General features: G+C 37.2%; 1 protein-coding gene across 3 annotated transcripts in view; it reads left to right on the top strand.

Annotated features, from left to right (window-relative positions):
- Positions 1 to 17,710, top strand: part of MTHFD2L (methylenetetrahydrofolate dehydrogenase (NADP+ dependent) 2 like) — a 146,286-nt gene that overhangs the window by 38,404 nt on the left and 90,172 nt on the right. For all 3 annotated transcript variants that reach the window (XM_070458299.1, XM_070458300.1, XM_020884858.2), the window contains 2 exons: positions 8,270 to 8,422; positions 9,536 to 9,643. In XM_070458299.1, coding sequence (XP_070314400.1) covers positions 8,270 to 8,422; positions 9,536 to 9,643 — 261 coding nt within the window. The remainder of the gene's footprint in view (positions 1 to 8,269; positions 8,423 to 9,535; positions 9,644 to 17,710) is intronic.

Below are 17,710 nucleotides of genomic sequence, written 5' to 3'. Positions count from 1 at the left end.
CTGAGCCACCAGGACTTCCAAGTACAGTACACCTTCCATTTATTTAGGTCATCCATCAGCAAAATTGTGTAGTTTTCATTATAAAAATCATGACCTAAATTTTAAAATTTATTCCTAAGTATTTTCTGATCTGAGTTATTATAAATAAATTTTTTAAATTTCAAATTTTAGTTGTTTCTTGTATACAGAAATGCAATTTATTTTTCTGTATATTGACTTTATATTCTGTGATCTTGCTAAACTCACTTTATTTGTTCTTTTGTTGCCATGTATTTTCTTTACAGTATTCTATATAAACAGCCATCTGTGGTGAGAGAATTTTACATCATCCTTTCTGATCTTTAGACTTCTTTTTTAAAGTTTCCTTCTCTTATTACACCAGCTAGGATCTCCAATAAAATACTGAATTAGAAATGGTGGGTGTGGACACTTCTGCCACCTTCTGATCGTGGGGAAAGAGTCTATATTTCATTATTAAGTATAATGTTTGATGTAAGAGTCTGTGTGTGTGTGAATGCCCATCACATTGAGGACTTCAGGCTTTGCTTTGCCCTTGCTGAGCCACAGATACATTCTGTTTAGTTCTCTTAGCATCAGATGGGCTTCTGGGGGTTTGCCTCTTGTGGGTATTGTTCATGGGTCAGTCAAGAGTTTTGGGAAGAAATTATAGACACAAATTGACTCTCCCCTCTGTGGTTTTCTCTTTTCCTGGATATATCCCTTCAATTTCCAGCTTCCATAGTAGCCCCAAACTTTGTCCTTTAATTCCTTAAGCAAAGAAGACCACAGGTTTTTATCCAAATTCTGCCTAGAAAAACCTCCCAAATAGGAAACTCTTCCAGTGACATTTCTTTCAGATGTCCATTCTCTTCCAAATCTGTTTCAAGTAACTCTCCAGTGCTTTCAGAGAGTTGTGTTTTTTAAAAATGTTTAAAAATTTTATGTTTCATTTACAGTTATTACAAAATGTTGGCTTTATTTTCTGTACGGTACAATATATCTTTGATAGTTCTTTTTTAATATATTTTTCCAGTGTCTATAGTTGTTTTCCCTGAGAAATTTGGTCCAATATAAACAACTTCAACATTATTAGACATGGAAACTAATGTTGAAATAACGTGGTCAGAATACTCTTACAGAGAATGTGGAATTTAAACAAAGATTTGAAAAAAGAGAAGGATTTAGCCAAATTGACAGTTTTTTGGTAAAGCCTCCAGGCAGACAGAGGAGCGATAAACAAGCTAGGAGACGCCTGATATATTGGAGGGCTAGCAAGAAGAGCAGGGTTTTGAGGATAGTGGTGTGATCAGACATACATTTCAAAAATAAAACCTTTGCTATTTTGAGAACAGATTATATGGATGCAAATATAGAAACAATTAGCTAGAGAGTTAGCTGCTACAAGAATTCACAGGAGAAATAATGGCTTCTCGAAACAGAGTAGACACGGTGAGACCAGTGAAGTGCTATATGTGATGTGAAGGAAGAACCAATAGATTTTTCAGTTGATTAGATATTCCGTGTGAAAGAAGTGTTCAGAATGACTTCAGATTTTTCTAGCAAGTAAGCATGATTTCTGTATAACACAAAAGGATGGAATTGCCATCAACTGAGAAAGCTATGAGTAAATCAGTTTGATACCATTCAGGTATGACCTAAATCAAATCCCTTATGATTATACAGTGGAAGTGAGAAATAGATTAAAGGGATCAGATTCGATAAACTGTGCCTGAAGAATTATGGATGGAGGTTTGTGACATTGTATAGGAGACACGGATCAAGACCATCCCCAAGAAAAAGAAATGCAAAAAGGCAAAATGGTTGTCTGAGGAGGACTTACAAATAGCTGTGAAAAGAAGAGAAGCAAAAAGCAAAGGAGAAAAGGAAAGATATTCCCATTTGAATGCAGAGTTCTAAAGAATAGCAATGAGAGATAAGAAAGCCTTTCCCAGCGATCAGTGCAAAGAACTAGAGGAAAACAATAGAATGGAAATGACTAGAGATCTCTTCAAGAAATTAGAGATACCAAGGGAACATTTCATGCAAAGATGGGCACAATAAAGGACAGAAACAGTATGGACCTAACAGAAGCAGAAGATATTAAGAAGAGGTGGCAAGAATACACAGAAGAACTATACAAAAGAGATCTTAATGACCCAGATAATCAGGTGGTGTGATCACTCACCTAGAGCCAGACATCCTGGAATGCTAAGTAAAGTGAGCCTTAGGAAGCATCACTATGAACAAAGCTAGTGGAGGTGATGGAATTCCAGTTGAGCTATTTCAAGTCCTAAAAGATGGTGCTTTGAAAGTGCTGCACTCCATATGCCAGCAAATTTGGAAAACTCAGCAGTGGCCACAGGACTGGAGAAGGTCAGCTTTCATTCCAATCCCAAAGATAGGCAATGCCAAAGAATGTTCAAACTACTGCACAATTCCACTCACCTCACAGGCTACCAAAATAATGCTCAAAATTCTCCAAGCCAGGCTTCAACAGTACATGAACCTTGAACTTCCAGATGTTCAAGCTGGATTTAGAAAAGGCAGTGGAACCAGAGATCAAATGGCCAACATTCGTTGGATCATCGAAAAAGCAAGAGAATTACAGAAAAGCATCTACTTTGGCTTTATTAACTATGCCAAAGCCTTTGACTGTGTGGATCACAATAAACTGTGGAAAATTCTAAAAGAGATGGGAATACCAGACCACCTGACCTGTCTCCTGAGAAATCTGTATACAGGTCAAGAAGCAACAGTTAGAATTGGACATGGAACAAGAGACTGGTTGCAAATTGGGAAAGGAGTACATCAAGGCTGTATATTGTCACTCTGATTATTTAACTTATATGCAGAGTACATCATGTGAAATGCTGGGCTGGATGAAGCACAAGCTGGAATTAAGATTGCCGGGAGAAATATCAATAACCTCAGATATGCAGATGACACCACCCTTATGGCAGAAAGCAAAGAACTAAAGAGCCTCTAGATGAAAGTGAAAGAGGAGAGTAAAAAAGTTGGCTTAAAATTCAACATTCAGAAAACTAAGATCATGGCATCTGGTCCCATCACTTCATGGGAAATAAGATGGGGAAACAATGGAAACAGTGACAGACTTTATTTTCTTGGGCTTCAAAATCACTGCAGATGGTGGCTGTAGCCATGCAATTAATAGATGCTTGCTCCTTGGAAGAAAAGTTATGACCAACCTGGACAGCATATTAAAAAACAGAGACATTACTTTGCCAACAGAAGTCTGTCTAGTCCAAGCTATGGTTTTTCCAGTAGTCATGTATGGATGTGAGAGTTGGTCTATAAAGAAAGTTGAGCACTCCAGAATTGATGCTTTTGAGCCATGGTGTTGGAGAAGACTCTTGAGAGTCCCTTGGACTGCAAGGAGATCCAACCAGTCCATCTGAAAGGAAATGAATCCTGAATATTCATTGGAAGGACTGATGCTGAAGCTGAAACTCCAATACGTGGCCACCTGATGTGAAGAACTGACTCATTGGAAAAGACCCTGATGCTGAGAAAGATTAGGCAGGAGAAGGGGACAACAGAGGATGAGATGGTTGGATGGCATCACCAGCTCATGGATATGAGTTTGCATAAACTCCTGGAGTTGGTGATGGACAGGGAGGCCTGGTGTGCTGCAGTACATAGGGTCACAAAGAGTCAGACACGACTGAGTGACTAAGTCCTAACTAAGTTAGACAAAGTCCTAACTAAGAGAGATACTTAAATAACTAACGTGATCGCCTAACTAAACTACTGAGGTAAGTGCTTTTGATATTATATTTCTTTGGAGACCAGAGAAGAAAAAAGTCTCATTTCATTTTGTGATGAGGAAGTAGGTAGTAACAGGTCAGTGTTGAAGAATACATAGGATGTGAAAGAATAGACAGTAATAAATTACTAATGCAAGAATAGTCCTGCCCAGGAATACAGAAATGCAAACCTTAATGCTGAGGGCTTGGCAGCGGGACACAGATTGGTATGACCTGAGGTAAAGATGTGTGATAATGATGGTAGGAAAAGGGGTGGAGTATATGGAGGGAGGAAAACGTAGGACAAAAGACCTAATCGAGCTTAAGAATATATTTACTGTGCTAATGAGCTTATCCTTATCCAACCGGCATTGCGAAAGCGGAAAAAAGTACTTTTAAACAGTAAGGTGAAAATCCTTGGATGGAAAATAAGCCAGCAATTTGTTTGTTTTCTTTTTGTTGTTGTTCTTGGTCCAAAGGCAGTTAAACATATTATAATAAATGACAGAAATATATATTCAGTGTTGTAGTTCTAAAGCGTGGTCTACAAGGACATTCCCTGAGCTGTTCTATTGTGGTATTATGAATTTAATTGAAGACTTTTTTCCTGACATGATTTAATGATTTTTCATATTATTAAATAGATGGGAAAAACACATACAAAGTGAATAGTGCCAGTTTTCCCATTCATTTGTACAAGATATTAACTGGTTAGTTGTTTTGCCAGTGTATTCTATGAATCAAAAATGTTTTATAGCAATTAGGAAAAAAATTAATACTATTGAAACTTGTGATTGTTTCTTTTCAAGTCACGGGCCACAGGGATGAGACATCAGGGGACTTTCAGTAGCAGTCATTCAAAATCATGAAATATATTTACTTCTATTACTCATTTAACAAAAGGTAGTGTTTGCTGTAAACTGATGCTTTTGTGAGTGTGTTAAGATACCTGTTAGTTATTCAGACATGTCTGACTCTGCAACCCCATGGACTGTAACCCACCAGGATCCTCTATCCATGGGATTCTCTGGGCAGGAAGACTAGAGTGAGTTGCCATTTCCTTCTCCAGGGCATCTTCCTGACCCAGGGATTGAACCTGGATCTCCTGCATTGCAGGCAGATTCTTTATTGTCTGAGCCTCCAGGAAGATGTTAGTTAATTCAAGAGTACTTTTGTCTGTGGAGGTCTAGAAGAAACAAAGCAAAGAGGAACTAAAGAGCCTGTTGATGAAGGTGAAAGAGGAGAGTGAAAAAGCTGGCATAAAATTCAACATTCAGAAAACTAAGATCATGGCATCTGGTCCCATCACTTCATGGGAAATAAGATGGGGAAACAATGGAAACAGTGACAGACTTTATTTTCTTGGGCTCCAAAATCACTGCAGATGGTGACTGTAGCCTTGAAATTAAAAGATGTTTGCTCCTTGGAAGAAAAGCAATGAAAAACCTAGACAGCACATTAAAAAGCAGAGACACTACTTTGCCAACAAAGGTCCATATAGTAAAAGCTATGGTTTTTTCAATAGTCATATGGTTTGAGAGTTGGACCATAAAGAAGGCTGAACAGTGAAAAATTGATGCTTTTAAACTGTGGTGTTGGAGAAGACTCTTGAGAGTCCTTTGGACTGCAAGGATATCATACCAGTTAATCCTAAAGGAAGTCAGTCCTAAATATTCATTGGAAGGACTGATGCTGAAACCGAAACTCCAGTACTTTGGCCACCGGATTCAAAGACCCGACTTAGAAAATATCCGATGCTGGGAAGATTGAGGGCAGGAGGAGAAGGGGACAACAGAGGATGAGATGGTTGGATGGCATCATCAACTCAATGGACATGAGTTTGAGCAGGCTCCAGGAGCTGGTGAGGGACAGGGAAGCCTGGTGTGCTGGAGTCCATGGAGTCACCGTCTCCTAACTGAATGACTGAACAACAAGAAGAAGAGACATTGCCTTCCTTGGAATATTTTAGAATTATCAAATGTCTTGATTAGAAGGGATAGGAACCCTTTCTCCTATTAATTTATGACCGTTATTTAAGATGATTTATATTTATGATTTGTATCTAACACAGAAAGAAAAGCTTGTTTTAGTGCGAAGAGATGGGGATTTGATTTCCAGACTTTCCTCTCAGTGGTAGTTTGAGATTGGCTAAGTCTCAAAATTTTGAGCTTCATCTTTAAAATGAGGATAATATCTTTTCTACCTTCATTCCTGGTAACTATGAAGACCAAAGAGGAAATCTGTATAATGGCAACATGAACATTAGAAAGCATTATTTGAATATGAGATATATTAATTCATATTATTTTCATATACTATAGACTAGATAATAAAAGTTACATCTTACATGGTAAAGGATGTAGGTGAGATTTAATTTACTGCTGAGATCATGTAGAGTTACATAAAACTCCATGGATTTTTTCTTTTTGACTTTTATGATCTTAACATTTTTTAATCTACTCACATAGGCTTTTCCCTTTAGATTAAATAATAACCACACTAAAAATCAGTTTTCAGGTGTTCTTTACATCACACCTTCTATATGTCCACATACCTGTCTTTTAAACAAAATTTAATTAAGACAGAATTGTTCAGAAATGATGATCTGAGTTAAGAGTTTAAGAAGCACATGAGAGAACAGGTCTGTAATTGCCAGTTTCTAGTGCTTGTCCCAAAATTTTCAGATGCTTACATTTTTCCTGAGTATTTCAGCTATTGTGTGAGATGTATTATTCACTACAACATTTAATTTTTAGTGAGTAAAGCGGCACAGACCAGTAGATGGCCAAATTCAGTACAGTTCAGACTTACTTGGTAAGAGGATGGCTCTCAAAATCTACGAAGAGCCTTTGTTGAGTTCTTTCTATCATATATACATTTGTAGTTGCTGTAGTTTAGCTGCTAAGTTGTGTTTGACTCTGTGGCCGCGTGGACTGTAGCCCACCAGGCTCCTCTGTCCAGGGGATTTCCCAGGCAAGAATACTGGAGTGAGCTACCATTTCCTTCTCCAGGGGATCGTCCCCACCCAGGGATCAAATCCATATCTCTTGTATTGGCAGGTGGATTCTTTACCGCTGAGCCCCCAGGGAAGTGCCCATGCATATATTATTGGCCTACATATACTGTAGTCAGTTGAATTTGGAAATAAACTAATTTAAGTCATAGCTCATAATGGAGAGTTCAATTACAGTTATTTCTTTTTTTATTTGCAAAACTTTTGATTTTCTGGTAAGAAATATTCATGGCGTGATGCTTCTGCATGAGTAGGTGTCTAGAAATGAATCATCCCCATCGTCATCATCATCACTACCATCCAGATTTTAAAAGGAATGACTATTTTTGTCCTCTAACAGTAAATATTGTTGTCAAATATTTAATTCTAAGAAAAGTTTTGCTAGAACCCGTATAATAATCTTTTATCTTCAGAGAAAACACATGGAGACTTACTCTGCTAGGACATTATAGAATGAATACAATAATCAAAAGTGACAAACTAGTCATTGGAAAGAATTCCTGAGACCCAATTTCTATTTGAATATGAGTCATTGTGACTTTTACATATATAAAGGACTTAGGCAGTCTAATAATGGCAAATTGGAGCTATTTAAATAAGATGCAATAGTGTCCCTTTTAGGATACAAAAGATAAAAGACACAAAGGATGACTCTCTGAAAACAGCTAGAACTTAGGCATTGATAATGTTTAAAAAATTAGGTAGAAGTGGCATTCATTGTATAGTGCATAAATAAACTTTTATAGAAAATGCACCTTTATTTTAGTATTTTAGGCGTGTGGGTTAATTGTTGGGTTTAGGGTAACCTAAGCTACACCATACAGAATAATATTAAGAGCCTACTTTTCAAAATGAGATGATTGGCATCTCATATCTCATTTGGTTAATGTATTACTCAGGTTATGTTCTTTTCCCTTCATAAAGAAAACCATAATAATATTTTGGATTTCAGTGTAATAATGCTTCAGGGAAATGATGTGTGTGTGTGTGTGTGTGTGTGTGTGTGTGCTTTATTTGCTTTTCTTTTGTGTGATCTGGGAGGAAGCTAGGCATTAATGATGTTATGGTTATTTTTAACTCTAATAACCCTTTTAACCTATAATGCTAGCAATATTCAATAGAAGCTTATTTATGGAAATATTTTGTATTGGAAAAACATAGATTTAAATATGCAGACTTATGTGGCAAAGCTTTATCATCTGACCATCCCAGATCTCATTGGTATTGTTTTATTTTACAGATTCTTCCTTTTTACCAGACTAGTCACTTCTTGTTCTGTACCTGCATATACTCTTACAGAAGTTAATTACAGCTATTGGTCAAGAGCACTTTGACTTAATATTTTCATGGCAAGAAAAGGAATAGAGTAATGATTGTATATCTTAACTGAAGCTGAACCATAAGTGATCTGGCTCAAGGCCCTCAGATATAATTTTTCAGACTTCCAAATAAATAACAATTGTAAAATTAAATCAATTTTATTTACTTCCAGACCATGTGGATGAGCGGACAGTATGCAATGGAATAGCCCCTGAAAAAGATGTAGATGGATTTCATATTATTAACATTGGAAGACTATGTCTTGATCAGCATTCTCTCATACCTGCCACTGCTAGTGCTGTTTGGGAAATTATCAGAAGAACAGGTTGGTCTATGGGACATAGGTGCTAAGTGCCACATGAGCATTTGTGCATTGCCTTGATGGAAAGGGTGAAAGAAGATAAACTTCAATCTACAGGAATAGATAAAGTTATAGACATTGAAGAATAATCTGAGATAAGATAAAAGAAGAAATGATACCAGGTTACAAGTAACTGCTGTGTCAGCTTTCAGGGAGTGCGTTTTCCAAATAATAGATTTATCTCCCTACTTTAAAATTATAAACTTAAGGTATTTTGATATATATTTTTCAAAATGTGTTATGTTTCTCCTTACCTTTAAAAACAAAATGTGCTGAACATTTGAGCCATCTCTAATGACCTAGGTTTTCATTGTAGACACTTGCCCTTGAATTGTGCTCTAAATAAAATAATGCTCTCAAAGAACCTCTAGCAAGCAGGTGATAGTTCCCCTGCCTCCATCACTGTCACTTAACATTTCTGGAAGCATCTCCTCATCCCAATCTGTTCTTTTCTAACTGAGAAAGAGAACTTTCAAGGGAAAGCAGATCCTAGAATTATATTAATAGAATTTTAATAGTTATAAAACTTTAATTCTAATTTTTTCATTTTACTTATGAAGAAACTATGCCCCAAAGAAGTTAAGTGTATGAAATCTGTAAGCTTTACCTTTCAGATCTTTCTAAATCTGTACATGTAGTGCTTCCCTCCCATGAAGTAAACCACATAAGTTTTATGAAAAATACTTTTTCCCCACTTCATTTTGTCCTAGATTTGCTCAAAGTTTGGTTGCCAGTTAATCTTGACATTGTTGTACCTTGCCTGTTTTATGATAATAAATTTTAAGTCTTCACACTTCTACCTCTTCATGTGAATTTTCATGTTTAAAATAATTTAATGACAACTTGGAAAATGTTTGTGTTTTTTTTTTTAATGAGGATATAACGAGAGGGAAAGTGACAAAACCAAAAAGTGTAAAAAGAAATATTTTAAAATAATGAATGTTGGGACATTATAGACAATTTACAAAATAATTCAAATTTAATTAGAGGTTTTTAAAGAATATTTGTTGGCTGTTCAGATGATTATTTTGCTTCTTGTTGTTTATTCTTCATTTAAATCAAACTCTGTGTTTTAAGGAATTGAAACATTTGGAAAAAATGTTGTTGTGGCTGGAAGATCCAAGAATGTAGGGATGCCCATTGCCATGCTCTTACACACAGATGGAGAACACGAGCGGCCAGGAGGTAGGTGCCGCTTGGAGATTCTATGCGCTCTTATTAATACAATCTTCTTACTTCCTAAGCTCTTCAAATAAAAATGTGTTTGGAAATGTGGTTTAGCATATTTGTGGGCTTAATGCAAATAAAGGTTTCCCTTATTCTTCATCTGATGACATGTGTGCATGCATGCTCAGTTGATCAGTCATATCTGATTGTTTGTGACCCCATGGACTGTAGTCTGCTGGGCTCCTCTGTCCATGGCATTTTCCAGCAAGAATACTAGAGTGGGTTGCCACTTCCTACTCCATCTAATGACATGAGTGCCTTGATAATGTATAAAAGAATTGCTGGAAATATGTGGTCCCTTTTTTCCTATTTTTTTCTTTTGGCTATGTGTACTTCCTTCATATCCTTAAACATATAGAGATTATGGAGGATCATATGGAGAGTCCTTAAAAAATGAGGAATAAAACTATCATGTGACCCAGCAATCCCACTCCTGAGCATATAGCCTGAGAAATCCACAATTAAAAAAAGACACATGTACCCCAATGTTCATTGAAACACCATTTACAGTAGCTAGGACATGGAAGCAACTTAGATGTCTATCTACAGATGAATGGGTAAAGAAGTTGTAGTACATATATACAACGGAATATTACTAGCCATAAAAAAGAGTGCAGTTAGTCAGTTCTAGTGAGGTGGATAAACCTAGGGCCATTATGCAGAGTGAAGTCAGAAAGAGAAAAACACATACCATACATTAACACATATATATGGAATCTTGAACAATAGTAGTAATGAACCTGTTGGCAGGGCAAGAATATAGATGCGGATGTAGAGGACACTTGTGAATGCAGCGGGGAAGGAAAGAGTAGGACAGGTTGAGAGAGTAGCATTGCAATATATAGACTACATGTGTAAAACAGGTAGTCAGCGGGATGTTGCTGTGTGGCGCAGGGAGCTCACCTCGTGCTCTGCGACGACCTAGAGGGTGAGATGGGGATGGTGCTAGAGAGGCTCAAGAAGGAGGAAATCTATGTATACTTATGGGGGGTTCACACTGCTATACAACAGGAACCTACACAACACTGTAAAGCAATTATCCTCCAATTAAAAATTAAAATATTAAAAAAAGAAAGGTAGAAAGGCTAGATACATACTAGATGCATAAATATCACATGTTGATAGCTATCTGTATACCCATGTACACCATCTCACTAAAATACACCACCAACGCATGGATATAAGATTTTTTTTTTTTTTTTGCCATTATTAACCTTGGTGAATTCCAGTTTCCTGTTATAACATTTTCTAACATTTTCTTTCAAGTTGACTCTTGAACAGCACACGTTTGAACTGCACAAGTCCATTTATATGTTTTTCAAAATATTTACATACTACAGTACTATACAATCTGTGGCTAGTTAAATCAGTGAATATGGAACCATGAATACAGTGGCTGACTATAAAGTTATAGGTGGATTCTCAATTGCTCAGAGGGTGGGTGTTCTAAACCTCCGTATTATTCAAGGGTCAACTATACTAATTGTATGACCTTTGTTAACATAATTCATGTGAAATATTTTTTTAAACCATGAAGCCCAATGGAAAAACAAGCCCAATGATAACAAATCACTTATACAAAGTGATGAATTACGAGAATTAAATATTGTTTTTCCTTCCTGGGATTAAGGTCTTAAATATTACCAGATCAAAATGTGTATGAGGATCAAAGTTATCTTGGGCCTGATAGTGACTCAAAGTAACTTTAAAAAGCCTTAGTTTTGGACTTTTCTGGTGGTCCAGTGGTTTAGAATTTGCCTGCCAATGCAGGGGACATGGGTTCGATCCCTGGTCTAGGAAGATTCCACGTACCCTGGAGCAACTAAACCTGTGCCCCACAATTACTGAGCCTGCGTGCCTAGAGCCTGTGCTCTGCAAAAAGAAAAACCACTGGAATGAGAAGCCTGTGCGCCACAACAAAGAATAGCCCCCACTTACCACAACTAGAGAAAGCCTGTGCAGCAAGGAAGACCCAGTTCAGCCAAAAGTTAATTAGTTAATTATTTTAGAAGTCTTAGTTTTGAAGAGCTGTTCAAAAGACCAAATCTGGTAGTATGAACTTTGTAGATGGTAGCCTACAAAGAGATGGAGATGATGGAGATGCATCTCTAGCTTAATTATTCACTTCTAACATAGTCTGTTAGTGCTCATCTGTGTATCTCTTAGGATGTGGTAATGATGTTGATTCATATTTGCCTTTATTTAATAGTTTCTGTTAAGCAAGGTAAAATAACCAGAAAGATTTACCTAAGTATACCATTTTTGTTGGAAGATTTTGACCGAGAGTCACTCGGCAGGTTTTTCTTCATTTTCAACATATTGTTATCTTATTTCATCAGTAGCATATCAAGCAACATTATGCAACTTCATTATTTGCACAGCACTTTCTCATGAACTATCCTATTTCGTTCTCAATAATTCTGGAATATATTCATATTCACATTTTGCAGCTAAAGGAAATGAGCTTTGAAACTGCAGTAACTTACCCAGGGCCATTCAAGGAAACGGTGTACAGAGTGGGGCTGGGGGCTGACTGTCAGTTAGGAGGGTAGTTTTTTTTTTCTTATAGGAGGGTAGTTTTGAAGTCAGACCCCTCTCCCACCACGCCCTGTATCCTTGGACAAGTCATTTAATTTGTGCAAGCCTCCACTTCCCTCATTTGTATCTTTTTTGCTGGGTTATCATAAAAACTGAATTATATTTGAATGTGAGGCACTACTCACAGTGCCTGAGACAGTAAGTTAAGTAAGCCCTTGGTACATGTGAACCATGGCTATTACTATTATTTCTATTATTATGCTTAGGGCAATAATCTGTGGCCATACAGATGAAAAAGTTTAGAGTAACATAATCCAAGGTTAATGATGAATTTTTAACCTCCATTTGAAATTTTATTTTCTTTTTGTGGTGGGTTTTCTGTTTGCTTTTATTTGGATGAAATCTAATCTTTGTTGTAATAATTTGCATAAATGTAGAATTTATAGTTTATAAACATGACTTATAATATTCCAAATTATATTTTATATTGTGCTTTTTCTTATACATATTAACATATTGTATGCTAATTTCTTGATAAGTTTCAATTTTGAATTATTTGTGTATAAAATACCTAAGTTTAAGAAAGTCAATTTCCCTCCTCTTTATGCAATTGAAAAGGAGATTTTCCTATATCATAAAACACATTAACTTTATAAATATTCTGTGCTTTGTTTTGCAAGATATGTTCACTTGAATGCATGTTAAAAAGTGAATAAAAGCAGAATTAGATATAGTACTGGTTACTTACATGCCAGGTGGTTAAATTTGCATTTATTATAGTGGCACCTAGGTGCATTTATAATTACAGTATCTAAAAGGTAATATATTATAAATGATATTGGTCATCACAACATGGGTGGTGTTTAATCTTATGAACATTTAATAGGAGTATGGTGACATATATGATTAGTATGAATTGTTGAGAGCTGCTCACTGAAAATCTGGAATCTGTGGGAAAGTTAATATTTCAAATGTCCATGTCTGTTAGAGCAGTGATTATGTGGAGTGACTGCATATGCATTGTTAGCTAGTGGAGATAATAAAGGAGGATTAACTGGGCAAATTCCTATCTATAGACCTTGTTCTGATGACACTCATAATGATGAGCATCAGCTCATGCTATATTTCTTTGCCAGAAAAGATTCAAAGCCCTAATGATTCATTTGTGTTTTAAAGCCAAAGATAATCACACTAGAAGACATATAGCGAGGCTGTGGTGCTATTGCAGTGGCATTAGTGCTAGGAGATTTTAAAAGAGTATTATGGAAGATTTTGCTTAGAGTCCTATGGACCCAGGGGTGTTCTTGATTTCATTTGTGCAATATGCATTCAGTACATATACTCATTGAAACACTAGGTGGGGGGGTGGTAGAGTGTTGGAAAAAACTTGGGTAGCACTAGTGGTAAAGAACCTGCCTGCCAATGCAGGAGACATAAGAAACCTGGGTTCGATCCCTGGATTGGGAAGATCCCCTGGAGAAGAGAATGGCTACCCATTCTAGTATCCTTGCCTGGAGAATCCCATGGACAGAGGAGCCTGGAGGGCTACATTCCATGGGCTGGCAAAGAGTCGGACATGACGGAAGCAACTGAGCACATACAACCCTGTCTCCAGAAGATGAGGGATTGCATCTTCAGGACACCATGTTTTCCTAAAGCTCGGCTTCCTCATTGATTTTCACCTTTTGCACTCAAGCTACCCATCTGCTGCAACTTCTTTATATAAGGTACTTTTTTTTTTTTGTTCAAGGGACAGCCTATCTAAATGGAAAAACCTCAAGATATTTTGTCAGTGGAATGCCTTGCCTTTGTGAAAATTGGCTCCAGTTGTGAAAAATGAACATTTTTGCCGCCTTGGAAGCATTATCTCTCACTTACAGGAGGGGCCTTCGGGTGGTAATACAGGAGTGGATGTTCCAGGCAGTGCAATGTGATATGAGTGCCATGTGTGATTAAGCTCAGCCCAGCGCTAGATTGGGCCAGATGTCCTCCAGTTTCAAAGAGAGGAACCAAAAGGAATGCCTGGGAGAGGAGTCACACAAAGCAATCACAAAGTCTCAGTCACAAGACTGAGATTCTTGGTCTTGTTGCTAGGGGAGTGAGGTGGACTTTTGCTGCCTCTGTGGAATGAACCATTGTCAAACTGGGGCAGGGGGACACCAGGCATACAGTCTTTATTCCTCCCATCCCACTCTGCCTAAGGTAGAAGTGCTCACGGTAAGATATTAGGGATAGTATGTTTTGTGATGCCTCCGTGTTGAGTCAAATTCACTGAATTATAGCTTTGAGTTTGCTTAGTGGAAAGCAATAACAAAGAACAAGTGCTTGTTGCAGTCTAATTTTCTGTGTTGAATAGTAGGAGTACTGTTTCATTTTCAGAGTATCTGAAATTCAGCCAGCTAGTATCTGGAAAGCACTGTACTTGGAAAAATACCACATATCCTCACATCAGGCAGCTGGAGCTACTGGTTACACTGTTGAAACTAACACTAAACACTATATAAAAAATAAAATGAAGTTCAAATCCTTTTCTTTCCCTTTCATTTTCTCTCTTTCATCCTGACTTCAGAGCACCAGGCATTTGTTTAATTAGCAGCACAAAGCATCCCTTTTCTCATGTCTGTAAGCCCAATAATTCAAAGTGTGACTTGTAAGGATGTTGTGTTCTGCTCCACCAGCCTTTTCAGCCATTGTCCCATCAGATTCCCTTTGGTACCTTCTGCTGAAGCTTCATAGAAGTGCATATTATTTCTCAAACACACCACCTCTTCCAAGTCACCTTTCCATTACATACCCTGTTCCCTATGCAGGGAATGCTGCTTCTCATCCCTCACCTGCTTTCCTCTCATTTTCCGCCCATCTTTCATGATGTGCACCAAATCTAACTCTTAAGCGTTATCTACGCTGCTGTCACAATACTAATTCTGTACATCTTGATTGCCTACCTATTTCCCTTTTCTACACATGCATAGTAAACATGACCTGCTTAATGACAAATATTTTGTCTTGGGCTTTTTCTGTCTCTGAAATTTAGTGCCGAGATTGGCATGTAATAATGCAACTAGTCAGTGAATCAATAACAGTTTATTAACGTCGCCTATGAGCACCAAAGAATTGATGCTTTTGGATTGTGATACTGGAGAAGATTCTCTAGAGTCTCTTGGACTGCAAAAAGATCAAACCAGTCCATCCTAAAGGAAATCAACCCTGAATACTCATTGGAAGGACTGTTGCTGAAGCCGGAGCTCCAGTACTTTGGCCACCTGATGCCTTCACATCATTGGAAAAGATACAACTCTTTGGAAAGGACCCTGGTGCTGGGAAGGATTGAAGGCAAAAGGAGAAGAAGACAGCAGAGGATGAGGTGGTTAGACAGCATCACCAACTCAATGGACATGAGCTTGAGCGAACTACGAGAGATAGTGACGGACAGGAGAGCCTGGCCTGCTGGAGTCCACAGGATCCCAAACAGTCAAACACAACTTAGTGACTGAACAACAACATGAGCCTGTATTATAGAAAATAAGACTGCAGGCTAGGGATTTAAAATCAAATATTGCTATTTATTGAGGGGAAAAAATTCCCTGTATAGGGAAGAAGAGGGAGAGAAGTAGCTAGGTGCTTACTACACACTAACACCTTCATACTTTGACATTATAGACATTTATATATAAGCATAACTTATGGCTCCTCTTCCCCCAAGAGTCAGATCATAGGAGAGGAGAATGCCTCATGACCATCAGGAGGAGGAGACCTAAGTGTACTAGGAAAAGAAGGGAGTTGTTAATGACAGCATTAATTGAAAGAGGTCACAACATTTTTCCAGTAAAACATTTAAAATTTATCATTTTGTTTAGACTTTTTTTTTTCTCATGCTGCTGACATGTAATACTGCCTTCTTACAGAGGGGCTGATTTCTTTTTCACTAAGTATGCGGAATATGGTGGTGAATAAATCATATTCTTGAGCTCACAGTTTAGTAGGAAAGACAATCAGTAAACAATCAGGTAATAATGATTAATCATAATTGTGCAAAATGCTGCAAAAGAGAAGAGCTTTCTATAATAAAAGCTTAAGGAATGGATAATTCTAACTGTAGTTCTGCATGAAGGTCATACCTATTTATGTCTATCTTCTATTACTATTGCAATAGAATGTTTTTAATAGTCTACCTTCTGTCACTACACTTGAAAATCCCACCTCAGGGGCAAAAACAAAAATATATACTACTTAAAGTTATTAAAAATTTCTAAAATATCTCAAGGAAAAGTTTCACTCTATACAAAATAAATAATTCATACCATATGGTAAATGATGAGTTGATGATTTTTTAAAAAATCAAGTCGATGCCATGCAATTATTATATGTATAAAGTAAGAACATCAGATAGAACTTCCTCAAACAGGCCTCTCTGAAACTCTATCCCACTCCCTCACACAGCTCTATAGACACGCTAAAGAACTTTTCCTTCACAATGTTTATCAGTTTGTAATCATAATTTATTTGTGTCATTATTGATTAGTGTTCATCATACTTACTGGACTGTTAACTCCACAAGAGCAAAAACCAGATTTCTTTATCTTCCCATTTTATTTCCAGAGTCTATTAGTAGCACAATATTTCTCCAAAAATTCTTTGTTCAATAAATGAATGAAAAGATCACTTTATTTGTAGACTGTGAGTATCACAAAGGTTTTAACACAGCTATTCATAAACTGTAATCTTAGAAGCCCTGATGTACCACAAGATTTTAAATGGTTCTGAGGCTAACCATGAAAGGCCAAAAAGTGGGCAATGGCCCAATTCTTGGAAATCCCTGTCCCTTCCCCCAAAATGATCAGGGAATAACTGAAAGAATTGGAGAATAATTAGAATAATAATTGGAATAATAATGAGTTGGAATAATCTTCCCACTCATTTGCCTATGAAATTACTCAGCAGATAAAAACTTGCCACCCCATATTTTAGGGGCTCTTACCTTCTGAGATGGCCCACACACTGTCTATTGAGTGTGTTTCTCTCTAAATAAATCCATTTCTTACCTAAAGAAAAAAAAATTTTTTTGATGCGTTTGCGGGAGACCTGGTTTCGGTCCCTGGGTTGGGAAGATCCCCTGGCAACCCACTCCAGTATTCTTGCCTGGAGAATTCCATGGACTGAGGAACCTGGCAGGCTACAGTCTGTGGGGTCACAAAGAGTCAGACACAACTGGGCGACTGACACTGGTTGCTGGTTAATTTTTTTTTTTGAAAGGACAAAAATTAGTCAAATAAGTCTAGGAAATCTGTGTTAAACAAAATCAAACATATATCTTGACTGTGAATATAGTAATATAATATAGCCTTTAATATAGTGAGCACTGTGCAACTCTGAGAGTAAAAGTCTTTGGTATTTGACCCTGGAAGTTGTTTTTTCCCTCTAAAACAATATAAATCTATATATGTATATTTATATACATCCTGGAATGTGAGGTCAAGTGGGCCTTAG

Source organism: Odocoileus virginianus, chromosome 29 (genome assembly GCF_023699985.2).
Source record: "Odocoileus virginianus isolate 20LAN1187 ecotype Illinois chromosome 29, Ovbor_1.2, whole genome shotgun sequence".
NCBI lineage: Eukaryota > Metazoa > Chordata > Mammalia > Artiodactyla > Cervidae > Odocoileus > Odocoileus virginianus.
Note: the sequence above shows the minus strand (reverse complement) of the source record. Positions and strands in the feature narration are given on the sequence as shown.